At 48.1% G+C, this 15,844-nt stretch overlaps 1 protein-coding gene across 1 annotated transcript in view; it reads left to right on the top strand.

Annotated features, from left to right (window-relative positions):
- CHST15 (carbohydrate sulfotransferase 15) overlaps positions 1 to 15,844 on the top strand; it is an 86,276-nt gene that overhangs the window by 48,596 nt on the left and 21,836 nt on the right. The window contains exons 2-3 of the mRNA XM_038743828.1: positions 6,149 to 7,199; positions 9,605 to 9,944. Of these exons, the coding sequence (XP_038599756.1) occupies positions 6,657 to 7,199; positions 9,605 to 9,944 (883 nt within the window). The 5' untranslated portion in view covers positions 6,149 to 6,656. The remainder of the gene's footprint in view (positions 1 to 6,148; positions 7,200 to 9,604; positions 9,945 to 15,844) is intronic.

Raw genomic sequence — 15,844 nt, 5'->3', positions numbered from 1 at the left:
TACAGCAGACAGGTTCTCTGCCCAAAATGAGCTTACAGTCTAGAGGGGGAGACAGGCATGAGTATAAGTAAATAAATTATGGATATGGCCATGGGTGCTGTGGAGCTGAGGGAGGGGTGAATTGAGTAAAAATGCAAGTGCAAGAGAAGAGGAAATGAGGACTTTTCATTCATTCAATCACATTTATTGAGCACTTACTGTGTGCAGAGCACTGTACTTGGGAAGTACAAGTTGGCAACATATAGAGATGGTCCCTACCCAACAGTGGGCTCACAGTCTAGAATGGAGACAGACAACAAAACATATTAACAAAATAAAATAAATAGAATAAATATGTACAAATAAAATGAATAACTAAATAGAGTAATAAATATGTTCAAACATATATACATATATACAGGTGCTGTGGGGAGGGGAAGGAGGTAAGGCGGGGGGATGGGGAGGGGGAGGAGGGGGAGAGAAAGGAGGGGGCTCAGTCTGGGAAGGCCTCCTGGAGGAGGTGAGCTCTCAGTAGGGCTTTGAACGGAGGAAGAGAGCTAGCTTGGCGGATGGGCAGAGGGAGGGCATTCCAGGCCAGGGGGAGGATGTGGGCTGGGGGTCGACGATGGGACAGGCGAGAACGAGGCACAGTGAGGAGGTTAGTGGCAGAGGAGCGGAGGGCGCGGGCTGGGCTGTAGAAGGAAAGAAGGGAGGTGAGGTAGGAGGGGGCGAGGGGATGGACAGCCTTGAAGCCAAGAGTGAGGAGTTTTTGCCTGATGTGTAGGTTGACTGGTAGCCACCGGAGATTTTTGAGGAGGGGAGTAACATGCCCAGAGCATCTCTGCACAAAGATGATCCGGGCAGCAGCATGAAGTATAGACTGAAGTGGGGAGAGACAGGAGGATGGGAGATCAGAGAGGAGGCTGATGCAGTAATCCAGTCGGGATAGAATGAGAGATTGAACCAGCAGGGTAGCAGTTTGGATGGAGAGGAAAGGGTGGATCTTGGCGATGATGCAGAGGTGAGACTGGCAGGTTTTGGTGACGGATTGGATGTGAGGGGTGAACGAGAGAGTAGAGTCGAGGATGACACCAAGGTTGTGGGCTTGTGCGACGGGAAGGATGGTCGTGCCTTCTGCAGTGATGGGAAAGTCAGGGAGAGGTCAGGGTTTGGGAGGGAAGATAAGGAGTTCAGTCTTGGACATATTGAGGTTTAGATGGCGGGCAGACATCCAGATGGAGATGTCCTGAAAGCAGGAGGAGACACGAGCCTGAAGGGAGGGAGAGAGAGCAGGGGCAGAGATGTAGATTTGGGTGTCATCAGCATAGAGATGATAGTTGAAGCCATGGGAGCGAATGAGTTCACCAAGGGAGTGAGTGTAGATGGAGAACAGAAGGGGACCAAGAACTGACCCTTGAGGAACCCTCACAGTAAGGGGATGGGAGGGGGAGGAGGAGCCTGCAAAGGAGACTGAGAATGAACGGCTGGAGAGATGAGGAGAACCAGGAGACGATGGAGTCTAAGCCAAGGTCGGATAGTGTGTTGAGGAGAAGGGGGTGGTCCACAGTGTCGAAGGCAGCTGAGAGGTTGAGGAGGATTAGGGTAGAGTAGGAGTCGTTGGATTTGGCAAACAGAAGGTCATTGGTGTCCTTTGAGAGGGCAGTTTCTGTGGAATGTAGGGGACGGAAGCCAGATTGGAGGGGGTTGAGGAGAGAGTTGGCGTTGAGGAATTCGAGGCAGCAGGTGTAGACGACTCGTTCAAGGAGTTTGGAAAGAAATGCTAGGAGGGAGATAGGGCGATAACTAGAAGGGGAGGTGGGGTCGAGAGGGTATTTTTAGGATGGGGGAGACGTGGGCATGTTTGAAGGCAGAGGGGAAGGAACCAGTGGAGAGTGAGTGGTTGAAGATGGAAGTTAAGGAGGGGAGGAGGGATGGGGCACGAGATTTCATAAGATGAGAGGGAATGGGGTCAGAAGCACAGGTGGCCAGAGTAGCACTTGAGAGGAGATCTCATCTGAGGATAATGCTGGGAAGGATGGGAGAGTAGCAGAGAGGGTTGAGAGCAGGGGGGTTGGAGCAGGGAGAGGAGTGACTTTGGGGAGCTCAGACCTGATGGAGTTAATTTTACTAATGAAGTAGGAGGCCAGATCGTTGGGGGTGAGGGAAGGAGGATGGGGAGGAACAGGGGGCCTGAGAAGGGAGTTAAATGTATGGAAGAGCTGACGGGGATGATGGGCATGGGTGTCAATAAGGGAGGAGAAATAGTTTTGTCTGGCAGAGGAGAGGGCAGAGTTAAGACAGGAAAGGATAAGCTTGAAGTGAACGAGGTTGGCTTGGTCTTCAGACTTTCACCAGCAGCATTCAGCAGCTCGAGCATAAGAGTGAAGGAGGCGGACAGTGGCAATGATCCAGGGCTGCGGGTTAGTGGTACGAGAGTGGCGAAGGGAAAGGGGAAATTCCAGACCAGAGGCAGGACATGGGTGAGAGGTTAGTGGTGAGATAGATGAGATTGAGTTACAGTGAGTAAGTTGACATTAGAGGAGTGAAGAGTGCCAGCTGGGTTAGAGTACAAAAGCAGCGAGGTAAGGTAGAAGGGACCAAGGTGATTGAGTGCTTTAATGCTGATGGTACGGAGTTTCTGTTTGATGTGGAGGTGGATGGGCAACCATTGGAGATTCTTGAGGTGCAGGGAGGCATGGACTGAGTGTTTTTGCAGTAAAGTGATCCGGGCAGCAGAGTGGAAAGAGACAGGATGCAAGGAAGTCAGCAAGCATGCTGATGCAGTAATCAAGGGAGGATAGGATAAATGCTTGGATTAGCACAGTAGCAATTTAGATGGAGAGGAAAGGGTGGATTTTAGCATTGTTGGATAAATGAAACAAACAGGATTTGGTGACAGATCGAATATGTAGGTTCAGTGAGAGAGATGAGTCTAGGATAATGCCAAGGTTATGTACTTGTGAAACAGGGAAGAGTAATAATAAATAACAGTAATAATAATGTTGGTATTTGTTAAGCGCTTACTATGTGCCAAGCACTGTTCTAAGTGCTGGGATCGATACAAGGTAATCAGTTTGTCCCACGTGGGGCTCACAGTCTTCACCCCCATTTTACAGATGAGGTAACTGAGGCACAGAGCAATTAAGTGGCATGCCCAAGGTCACGCAGCTGACAATTGGTGGAGCGTGGATGTGAACCCATGACCACGGACTCCAAAGCCTGGGCTCTTTCCACTGAGCCACGCTGCTTCTCTATTTTATGCAATTATTGCAGACACTAGGTAGCTAATAAACTAGTCAAATTACTTCAAGTAGAAGTTCTCAGGGCGCTTTTGTTTGAAAGGACTGTTGTATACAGACAGTTGCTCTGGGAAGACTTTCACAAAAATGTCGACCAGCTCAGAAGCTACTTTGCAAAGTTAACCAAGTACTTTGAGCTGATTAGAAGCCTGAAAAAGACCGAGGTTATTCACCAGCGTGCATCACAGCCACCTAACGCTTAGCCAAATATTTTCTTTATCAGTGCAGGTCACGAAATCCTGCACTCTGGGCAGACTGACAGGCAAAATGCAGAAATTCAAATCAGAAGCTTTGCATGTCTGTCCCTTAGACGGTTGGAAGGCTTTAGTGTAAATACCACATGAAGCTTCAGGCCAAATTAAGGTTAGAGAGCAGTTGTGTTGAATCTTACCTCCTTCCCTTCCCCACAGCACCTGTATATATGTTTGTACATATTTATTGCTCTATTTATTTATTTATTTTACTTGTACATATCTATTCTATTTTATTTTGTTAGTATGTTTGATTTTGTTCCCTTCCTTCCTCTCCCCCTCGTCCCCCTCTCCATCCCCCCCATCTTACCTCCTTCTCTTCCCCACAGCACTTGTATATAGGTTTATACATATTTATTGCTCTATTTATTTATTTATTTTACTTGTACATATCTATTCTATTTATTTTATTTTGTTAGTATGCTTGGTTTTGTTCCCTTCCTTCCTCTCCCCCTTGTCCCCCTCTCCATCCCCCCCGTCTTACCTCCTTCCCTTCCCCACGGCACCAGTATATACACCATATATACCAGCACCATATACACATATGTATGTATATATGTTTGTACATATTTATTACTCTATTTATCTTGTACATATCTATTCTATTAATTTTATTTTATTAGTATGTTTGGTTTTGTTCTCTGTCTCCCCCTTCTAGACTGTGAGCCCGCTGTTGGGTAGGGACTGTCTCTATGTGTTGCTGACTTGTGCTTCCCAAGCGCTTAGTACAGTGCTCTGCACACAGTAGGCACTCAATAAATACGATTGATTGATTGATTGACTGCCAGACTGAGCCCCTTCCTTCCTCTCCCCCTCGTCCCCCTCTCCATCACCCCCATCTTACCTCCTTCCCTTCCCCACAGCACCTGTATATATGTATGCATGTTTGTACATATTTATTACTCCATTTATTTTACTTGTACATATCTATTCTATGTATTTTATTCTGTTAGTATGTTTGGTTTTGTTCTCTGTCTCCCCCTTTTAGACTGTGAGCCCGCTGTTGGGTAGGGACTGTCTCTATATGTTGCCAACTTGTACTTCCCAAGCACTTAGTACAGTGCTGTGCACACAGTAAGCGCTCAATAAATACGATTGATTGATTGATTGATTCTCAAGAGTACAGAGTTTGGTTGGGAAGATAAGGAGTTCTATTTTGAACATGTTAGGATCTGAAGTTTCAGTGGGACATCCAAGTAAAGATGCCCTCAAGGCAGGAGAAAACTTGAGACTGCAGAGGAGGGAGAGTAGGGCTGGAGATATAGATTTGGGAATCAATCAATCAGTCATATTTATTGAGAGCTTGTTGTTTGCAGAGCACTGAACTAAGCACTTGGGAGAGTTCATTCTTTTATTCAATCATATTTATTGAGCGTTTACTGTGTGCAAAGGACTGTACTAAGCCCTTCGGAGAGTACAATTCAACAACAAACAGACACATTCCCCGCGGGGGGTGGGGTGGGCGGGGAGGGGAAGACAGACATTAATACATATTAATGAATAAATAAATAAATTAGAGATACATACATATATGCTGGAGGGATGGAAGGGAGGCTGAATGAAGGGAGCAAGTCAGGGTGATGCAGAAGGGAGTGGGCGAAGAGGAGAGGAGGGCTTAATCAGGGAAGGCTTCTTGGAGGAGATGTGACTTCAGTAAAGTTTTGAAGTGGGGGAGAGCAAGTATCTGATACATGGAGGAAGGGCATTCCGGGCCAGGGGTAGGTTGTGGGTGAGAGTTCGGCTGCGAGATGGACGAGATCAAGGTACAGTGAGCAAATGGGTTCTCCAAGGGAGTGGTTGTAGATGGTGAATAGAAGGGGACCCAGGACCGAAACTTGAGGGACCCCCACAGTTAGGGGATGGGAAGCCTAGGAGGAGCCCAAAAAAGAGACTGAGAATGAGTGGCCAGAGAGATAGGAGGAGAACCAGGAGAGGATAGTGTCAGTGAAGCCAAGTTTGGATAATGTTTTGAGGAGAAAGGAGTGGTCAGCAGTGTCAAAGGCAGCTGGGAGGTCGAGGAGGATTTGGATGGAGTAGAGACCATTGGATTTGTCAAGGAGGAGATCATTTTTGAGTTTTGAGAGGGTGGTCTCTGTTGAGTGAAGGGGACAGGAGCCAGATTGGAGAGGATCAAGGAGAGAATTGGAAGAGTGGAACGTGTGACAGCGGGTATAGACAGCCTGCCCAAGGAGTTTGGAGGGGAATAAGAGTACAATATAACAGAATTGGTAGACACGTTCCCTGCCCACAAAGAGGTTATAGTCTAGAAGGGGAGACAGACATTAATATAAACAAATAAATTACAACTGCTCCTAGAGAAGCAGCATGGCTTAGTGGCAAGAGCACGGGTTTGGGAGTCAGAGGACGTGGGTTCTAGTCCAGCCTCCACCACTTGTCTGCTGTGTGACCATGGGCAAGCCACTTGACTTTTCTGTACCTCAGTTACCTCATCTGTAAAATGGGGATTAAGACTGTGAGCCCCATGTGGGACAATTTAATTACCTTGTATCTACCTCAGCACTTGGAACAGTGGCACATAGAAGGCGCTTAGCAAATACCATAATAGTTATTATTATTATTAAGATCATCAATCACTGAGAAGAGTTTTTTGTATTTTAGGTGATCCAGAAGGTCTTGGAGAGTCCCCTCTTGAAGGCGAAATTTTCACGGAAGCTCTATTTGTGCAGACTTCAAGCTGTGAGCCCCTGGGGAGCCTGAAGTCAAGCTCTCTGGCCTGCCTTCTCTGCAGTGAAGTCCCCTCAAGTTGCGGCCCCCTCCCCCCACTTGGCAGGAAGCTTCTTGCACTCTGAGTGGCCCCATGGGAGAAACTTGAGTGAGGGCCTCTGGAGCGGAATTTCTTTGTTAAACTTGAGGACTTTCGTGAAGCCCATCAGCTGGAGATGTTTTTGTTTTAGGTACATGGAGGGCTGAACCTAAGTGGGATTTTCTGCTATCCCTCGCTCCCTTGTCTGGCCTGACCCAACCTGGCCTGGGCCTTGGTAGAAGCTATCCATGAAATTGCATCATGACTCCGAGGTTCAAGGTGCCAAGCACGACGTTCCCGCCTGAGAAACCATTTTGATGGCGGCCGGGTGGCTCGCGGGCAGGGTGGCGAAGAAGCACTAATATGAGGTGCTGCACCCACTGCTGCATCCAGCTGTTCCCCACAGACTTGAACGGGCAGTGTTTCGGCTGCCGGGACCCTTCTCCCCAGCACCGAAAGTGTCCCGGTTGCAGGCCCGATAACCAAATTCTGTTGCATGTGGATGGCAAGCCGACAAACCTGCTCGCGGTTTTAGACGTGAGACCTGAGGCCAGGGAAGGCTGGGGTGGGTCTTTGCGCACCAGAAGAGGGAAGAGGTGCAGCATCGTCTTGGGATTGGTCATAATGACTCTGGTGATGGCGTCGTACATCCTGCCGGGTGCGCAGCATGCGCTGCTGCTGCTCCCGTCCCCGTTCCAAACAGGGGCTTTTACGAACGATCCCAGCTTAATGGGTGGTGGCAACCTGAGTGATGGGAAAGACCAGTCTCAACCCTCTGTGGCCAATAGTTCTCATGCAAGGGCTTCTCCGAGCATTAGGCTGATTCTCAGCACGATCGCTTCGAAGGTCGAGTTTAAAGCCCGGCAGCTGCCAGACCCGGGAGACCTGGAGAAACAGGAGACGCACGTGAGTATGCCCATGGGGTGGGCCGCTCTCCTGGATCTGGCCTTTTTTCATAAGGACCGGACCTGGGGTTCTTCCCTCTTTCTCTTCTCTTTGGTTTATAAACTGCACAGCAAGGGAGAAATTGCGAATGACAATCTCACATGCTATGGGAGAATCAATCAATCATATTTATTGAGAGCTTATTTTGTGAGCATACAGTATAACAAAGTTGGTAGACATGTTTCCTGCCCACAAGGAGCTTATAGTCAAGAGGAAGAATTAGGGGCACCTTCCAGAAACCAGAGGGGAGAGGGAAACCCTTGTTTGAATTAGCCAAGGTTGTTTATAATAATAATAATAATAATAATGGCATTTATTAAGCGCTTATTATGTGCCAAAGCACTGTTCTAAGCGCTGGGGAGGTTAAAAGGTGATCAGGTTGTCCCAAGTGGGGCTCACAGACTTAATCCCCATTTTCCAGATGAAGTAACTGAGGCACAGAGAAGTGAAGTGACTTGCCCAAAGTCACATAGCTGACAAGTGGCAGAGCTGGAATTTGAACACATGACCTCTGACTCCAAAGCCCCCCGGGAGAGCTTTCCACTGAGCCACACTGCTTCTCTTATAAGAAATTCCTGTTGGTAATAAATGATAATGGAGGAGGCTTTGGAGGTTCCGCATGACTGGATGAATACATTTCCTGGATGAGACTTGCATTCTGAGATATTTTCTCTGAAATTCATTCATTCAGTCAGTCAATTATATTCATTGAGTGCTTACTGTGTGCAGAGCACTGTACTAAGCGTTTGGGAAGTACAAATCAGCAAAATAACAGGCTCACAGTCTAGAAGGGGGACACAGACAACAAAAGAAAACAAGTAGACAGGTGTCAATACCATCAGAATAAATGGAATTATAGCTGTATACACATCATTAATAAATAGAGTAATAAATATGTACAACTATACACAAGTGCTGTGGGGAGGGGAAGGGGATAGGGCAGAGGGACGGAGGGGGCGATGGGGAGGAGAAGAGGAGGAAAGGAAAAGGGGAAGCTCAGTCTGGGAAGGCTTCCTGGAGGAGGTGAGCTCTCAGTAGGTCTTTGAAGGGAGGAAGAGAGCTAGTTTGGCAGATGTGTAGAGGGAGGGCATTCCGGGCCAGAGGTAGGGCATGGGCCAGGGGTCGACAGTGGGGTAGGCGAGAACGAGGTACAGTGAGGAGGTTAGCAGCAGAGGAGTGGAGTGCGCGGGCTGAGCTGTAGAAGGAGAGAAGGGTGGTGAGGTGCCAGGGGGGCTGGGGGGGAGGTGATGGAGAGCCTTGAAGCTCAAATCTGGTCTTTGGGGCTCTAGCGCCTCCAGAAAATCTCCAGCTTCAGATTAAATGGCAGAGGTGAATTGAGGTTAACGACTCCCTCCGCAGCCAAATAGGTGTCCAAAAATCATCATTAGGCCAAGCGCTTAGTACTGCTAGCGTCAGAGAAGTCCTCCATAATACCTTAAAATGGTCGACTCTCCCAGCTTCCAGCCATTGCTGCTTATTGCCATAGATTGCTGACCTAGTGTATAGAGCATGGCCTTAGGAGTCAGAAGGGGCTGTGTTCTAATCCCAGCTCCGCCACCTGTCTGCTGTGTGACCTTGGGCAAATCATTTCACTTCTCTGGACCTCAGTTCCCTCATCTGTAAAATGGGGATTAAGATTGAGCCCCATGTGGGACGGGGACTGTCCAACCCAATTTACTTGTATCCTTCCCAGTGCTTAAAACAGTGCCTGGCACATAGTAAGCACTTAACAAATACCATTATTATTTTTTCATTGAATCGTATTTATTGAGCACTTACTGTGTGCGGAGCACTGTACTAAGTGCTTGGAAAGTATTATTATTATCATTATTATTAGTATTATTATTATAATCCTGACTCTGCCGGTTGTCTGCTATGTGATCATAGTCACTTAGGCATAGGCAGTATCATAGGCAAGTCACTTCACTTCTCTCTGCCTCAGTTTCCTCATCTGTAAAATGGGGATTACGACTGTGAACCCCATGTGAGACATGCACTGTGTCCAACCTGATTACTTTAAACCTACCTCATCTTAAGAAGAGTGACTGGCACATAGTAAGTACTTAATAAATACCATTTTAAAAAATTTCCTTTTATGGTGGGAATCAAGGTAGAGGTGAAGAGGGAAGGTCACCTTTGGGATTCTGCCTCAGTTCTCCCAAACTTTTGGCCTTTTCCAATTGATCCACTTTTTCCAGAGAGACTGTGATAAAAGATCATCTCTTGAGCAGTTCCACATTTTAGTTATCGATTGCATTTAGAAGAGAGAGGAACGCTGAGGTCCCGACATAGGGGCCACAGAGCAGCGCCAGCTGTCACCTTCTCCGGCTGTTTGCCTAAACATTTCCTTCTTCTCTTTGTTACAGATGTTTTCAGTTATTCCTAGGAAATTTCTTCCAAACAGTAAGAATCCTTGTTGGTATGACGAGTACAGAGGCCGAAATGCCTCCGACCCTTACACCAAGAACTCCTACGCGTTATATTCGAAGCGTTTTCGATCCACCTTCGATTCCCTCAGGAAGGACTTCTGGGCCCACTTGTATCACCACCAGGAGAAACATTACCGGCTGCGCTGCCTCCCCAGCTTCTACATCATCGGGCAGCCCAAGTGTGGGACCACGGACCTTTATGATCGCCTCAAGCTGCACCCCGACGTCAAGTTCTCGACTATCAAGGAGCCTCACTGGTGGACGAGAAAGCGATTCGGTGAGTGGAGGGCCAAGCGTCAGCTGCCGCTCGCATCCAGAACCACCCAGTGGGAACCTTCATGTTCACTGGGCCTACTTCTCACTGGGGAGGCTTTGGGGACGTGACATTTCTTCCACCTCTCAGGCATGTTTACTAGACCTTCTTCTGGCCCAGAGGAAGCTTTGTGGATATGCCACTTTTTCACCTCACAGGGGTGGGAAGCTTTGTGTTTGATGGGTCTCCTTCTTGCCCAGAGGAAGCTTTGTGGATATGGAATTTTTTCACCTCACAGGGGTGGGAAGCTTTGTTTTTGCGGTCTCCTTCTCACCCAATGGAGGCATTTCTTTCACCTCACAGGCATCGCTGGGCTTCCTTCTTACATAGGAGAGGTTTTGTGGATGTGGCATTTCTTTCACTCGATGGGCGTGGGAAGCTTCGTGTTCACTGGGCCTCCTTCTCACCCAGGAGAGGCTTTCTTTCACCTTGCATGCATGGGAAGCTTCTTGTTCTTTACCCAAAGGAGGCTTTGTGGATGAGGCATTTCTTTCTCTTTGCGGGCCTGGGAAGAGGAGCATAAGCTCTTTGGAGTTGGGTTTGCACTTCAGGCCTCTCGGCTGACCCAGCCACGGTCCAACTGATATTCTGACCTGACCGTTGAGCCTCTTGGGAACAGTCCCTCAGCTAGAGTGAAATTGGACCATCCCTCCAAAAAGCAGGGAACAAGCCCCCTAGACAATTGCGTGGGACAGCTAAAGTGAAATGGGACTGTCCTCAAAAGCTGCTCCCTTGCTCATTGGGGCATCCTGGGGCATCCCCCTCCATCACTGCCACCACAGGTTCCTGCCACACTTTCCCACACACTCCTCTGTTCCCGTAGTGTCCCCCCATCACATCCTGCCGCTGCAGGCCCCTCCCACTACCCCCAGTGCCCCCTCCTCCCCGGCATCTGCCCCGGGGAGGTGTGGCTGTGCTCTTGGTTTTGGAGAAATTGAGGCACCTCATCCCCATCCAGTTCCCCACCTTTGTCACTGCTCCTGCAGACTATGGGTGTCCCCTTCCCCTTCTGTTTGCTGTAGTGATCGCCTGTGAGCCCCATGTGGGTCAGGGACTGTGTTTAACTCCCACCTGTTTATTTTCTCCCAGGGCTCTGCACATAATAAGCTCTTAATAAATACTATATTGTTACAACTGTGGCCAGGAGCTCAGAGCCTGGACCTGGAGCCCAGAACCCAGAACTGGAGCCCAGAGGCTGAAGTTGGAGACAGGAACCCAGAGCCCAGAGCCCAGCCCAGGTGGCCACAGCCCACTGCTGGCTTTTCTGAACCTTTTCCACATGTTCCAAGAAGTGTTTTGTTTCTCAGACTAAGGGAGGGTAAATGCTCACCCGCTGTCAGGGCCGTGCTTGCCAAGGGGGAGGTTTTTTCCATTTAAGTGTCCCCTGTGTCCAACATTGTATCTGAAAGAACACGCTTGGAGAATGAGGCCTCGGGCTACCTGGCTGACTCCTCGGCAGATCCCCCGGAGGCGTTTGGCTTTTGTGTTTGAATTCTCCGTGGATTGCTAGTGGGGAATGCCAGCTGTGAACATTCCACTGGCATTTGTTACCGACAAAGCCCTGGGGGCCGAAAGCCCATTCCTAGGCTGGATGGACCAGGGAGCGGTAGTACCCTTAGGCGGATGAAGATTGGCCAGGGTGGAACCAGGTTCCTGGTCCAGTTCCCAGCCAGGAAAATGGAAGCAAAGCGAGCAGACTCATTCCCATTTCAGTCCAGCAACCAGTCAGGGGGACGACCTGAGCACCTACTGTCTGAAGCAGTGTGGCCTGGTAGAGAAGCAGCATGACCTAGTAGATAGAGCCTGGGCATCAGAAGGACCTGGGTTCTAATCCCAGCTAGGCGGCTTGCCTGTTGTGTGATCTTGGGCAAGTCACTTTACTTCTCTGTGCCTCACTTCCCTCATCTGTAAAATGGCGATGAATACTGTGAGCCCTGTGCAGGACAGGGACTGTGTCCAACCCGATTGGCTTGTAAGTGCTCCCCTGCGGTTAGTACAGTGCCAGGCACAGAGTAAGCTCTTAACAAATATTATTATTATTATCTATCCCAGTATTTAGTACAGAGCCTGGCATCTATTAAGTGCTTAACAAATACATTAAAAAAAAAACTTGTGAAAGCATCACAGTAGTAAGAACCACATTTCTGCCCTCAAGGAGTTCGTAATCTAATTTATTTAATGGCATTTATTAAGCACCTACTATGGGTCAAGCGCTGTTTTAAACACTGGGTTAAAGTCAAGTGACTTGACCAAAGTCACAAAGCAAGAAATTGGCAGATACAGGCTTAGAATCCAGGTCCTCTGACTCCCAAGCCCTTACTCTTTCCACTAGCTCATGCTGATTTCCAATCTAGTGGTGAAGTCAGATACAAATGGAACACAAACTGTGCACAGGAGACTGTAACTTGAAATGGCCAAACCACAGTGAGAAAAATTAGCAGTGACCTAGTGGAAAGAGCACAGGCCTGAAAGGCAGAGGACCTGGGTTCTAATCCTGACCACACCACTTGTCTGCTGTGTGACCTTGGCAAGACACTTCACTTCTTTGTGCCTCATTTCCCTCATCTGCAAAATGGAGGTTCAATACCTATTCTCCCTTCTACTTAGAATGTGTGAGAGACCTGATTATCTTGAATCTACCTGGGTGCTTAGTATGGTGCCTGGCACAGAGTAAATGCTTAACAATTACCACGATTCTTATTAGCTGAAAAAGCCATTGATTGTAAGAATGAGAGTCCAGACAAAAAAATACACCAGTGCTGAGGCCAGCACTCATTTCCATTTCTCTTGCCTCATCCTCCTGAGCTTCCCACCTTCCTGAGAGGTGGAGATAATAATAATAACAATAATGGTGGCATGATGGTGGGGCACTGCCCAGGTGATTGTGGCCTTCAGCAGCCCTGCCAGATCTCACTGCCCCCCAGCTCTGTCATCCCAGCTCTGCCACTTATTTGCTGTGTGACCTTGGGCAGGTCACTTTACTTCTCTGGGCCTCAATTACCTCAGGTGTAAAATGGTGATTGAGACTGTGAGCCCCACGTGGGACATTTATTCATTCATTCAGTCATCATTCAGTCATACTTATTGAGTGCTTACTGTGCACTGTGCTTACTAGAGAAGCAATGTGGCTCAGTGGAAAGAGCCCGGGCTTTGGAGTCAGAGGTCATGGGTTCAAATCCTGGCTCTGCCAATTGTCAGCTGTGTGACTGGGCAAGTTACTTAACTTCTCTGTGCCTCAGTTACCCCATCTGCAAAATGGGGATTAAGACTGTGAGCCCTACGTGGGATAACCTGATCACCTTGTATCCCCCCAGTGCTTAGAACAGTGCTTCGCACATAATAAGCGCTTAACAAATACCATCATTATTATTATTATTATTATTATTATTATTACTACTGTGTGTACTGTGCTTACTGTGCACAGCTACAGACACATTCCCTGCCTACAATGAGTTCACAGTCTAGAGGGGGAGAAAGACAGTAATATACATGAATATATAAATAAATGAATAACAGATATATACAGAAGTGCTTTGGGGATGGGAGGGCGGATAAATGAAGGGAGCAAGTCAGGGTGACACAGAAGGGAGTGGGAGAAGAGGAGAGGAGGGCTTTCTTAGGGAAGGCTTCTTGGAGGAGATGTGACTTCAATAAGGCTTTGAAGTGGGGGACAGCAATTATCTGTGTGCTATAAGTAGGGAGGGCATTCCAAGCCAGAGGCAATTCGTGAGTTCTGATCCCAGCTCTGCCACTTGTCAGCTATGTGACCTTGGACAAGTTACTTCCCTTCTCTGTGACTCAGTTACTTCACTGAGTAAAAAGGGGATTGAAACTGTGAGCCGCGCATGGGACAGGGACTAGGTCCAACCCAATTTTCTTGTATCCACCCCCTTGCTTAGTAATACTACTACTACTACTACTACTACTACTACTACTACTACTACTACTACTACTACTAATTATGGTATTTGTAAAGCACTTACTACATGCCAAGCACTGTTCTAAGTGCTGGGGTAAATACAAGGTAATCAGGTTGTCCCATATGGGGCTCACAGTTTTAATCCCCATTTTACAGATGAGGTAGCTGAGGCACAGAGAAGTGAAGTGACTTACCCAAGGTCACACAGCAGCCAAGTGATGAAATCTGGATTAGAACCCATGACCTCTGACTCCCATGCCCATGCTCTTTCCACTGCGCCACGCTGCTTCTCTAGTACAGTGCCCGGCACATAGTTAGTGCTTAACAAATACCATAATAATCATTATTATTTTTATTGTTATTTGGGTGAGAGATCATCAACAAGATAGATGAGATCAAGGAACAGTGAGAAAGTTAGCATTAGAGGAATGAAGTGTGCGGGTTGGGTTGAAATAGGAGAGTAGCAAGATGAGGTAAAAAGGGACTAGGTAATTGAGTGCTTTAAAGACAATGGTGAGGAGTTCCTGTTTGATGCGGAGGTGGATGGACAACCACTGCAGGTTCTTGAGAAGTGGGGAAACATGGCCTGAACATTTTTGTAGAAAAATGATCCGGGGAGGAGAGTGGAGTATGGACTGGAGTGCGGAGAGACAGGAGGCCTGGAGGTCAACAAGGAGGCTGATAGAATAATCAAGGCAGGACAGGATAAGTGCTTTGCACATAGTAAGCGCTTAACAAATGCCATCATTATTATAAGTGTTTGGATTAATGTGGTGGCAGTTTGGATGGAGAGAAAGGGACAGGGACTGTGTCCAACCTGATTTGCTTGTATCCACCCCAACGCTTAGTACAGTGCCTGGCACAATTTAAGCGCTTAACAAATACCACGATTACCATTATTATTATTGCCATTATTATCCCTGGTCTCTCTGGGCCTCTTGGTTTCCTGGTCCCCCACTCTCCCCAACTCCCTGGGTCTCCCCAGTTCCCTGGTTTCCGCAGTTTCCTGGTCCCCCCAGTTCCCCTAGCCCCCATAATTTTCCTGGTTCCCTCAGTTACCCTGATCCCCTGATACACTCATTCTCCCCAGCTCCTTGGTCCTGTGGTTTCCTTGGTCCCCCCTTTCTTCCTGGCTTCCCCAGTCTCCCTGTTGCAATCGGTCTCCCCAGTTCTTTGGTCCCCTCGTCACCCTACTTGTTTGTTTATTTTATGGTACTTGCTAAGCGCTTACCTCGCACCAAACGCTGTTCTAAGTACTGCGGTAGGTACAAGTTATTTAGGTTGGAAACTGTTCCTATCTCACACGGGGCTCACAGAGTGAAGGAGAAGGGAGAACAGGTATTGAACCCCCAATTTACAGTCGAGGAAAGTGAAAGACAGAGAGGTTATTTAACTTGCCCAAGATCACACAGCATGCAGTTGGCAGTGCAATTGTTAGAGATGAGATTAGTCTCCCTGCTCCCCCCGGCCCCCGCCCCCAGTCTCCCAGCCAGCCTGGTCTCTGGAGATGGTGCTGGGGCAGGACTTCATGGAGGACTTGGATGGGGAGGAAATAGTCACTTTGCTTCTATGTGCCTCTGTTTCCTCATCTGTAAAGTGGGGATTCAATACCTGTGTTCCCTCCTACTTAGACTTCGAGCCCTGTGTGGGACAGGGACTGTGGCCAACCTGATTATCCTGTATCTGACCCAGAGCTTGGCACCGGAGACTTCAAAACCAGTACTCTCATTGCTGTGTTCAAGAGCTTTGTGTGTACCCTGGTTAGAAGCCGGGGTTAGCCAGGGTGGACAGGGAACTACCTTGTTGTGGGCAGGGAATGTGTCCATTTATTGTGATGTTGTACTCTCCCTAGCGCTCAATACAGTGTTTTGCACACAGTAAGTGCTCAATAAGTACGATTGAATGACTAGAGAAGGAGGGAACTGAGTCAAAACCATAGGAGGGA

The sequence above is a fragment of the Tachyglossus aculeatus genome, chromosome 3 (assembly GCF_015852505.1).
Source record: "Tachyglossus aculeatus isolate mTacAcu1 chromosome 3, mTacAcu1.pri, whole genome shotgun sequence".
Classification (NCBI taxonomy): Eukaryota; Metazoa; Chordata; class Mammalia; order Monotremata; family Tachyglossidae; genus Tachyglossus; species Tachyglossus aculeatus.
Note: the sequence above shows the minus strand (reverse complement) of the source record. Positions and strands in the feature narration are given on the sequence as shown.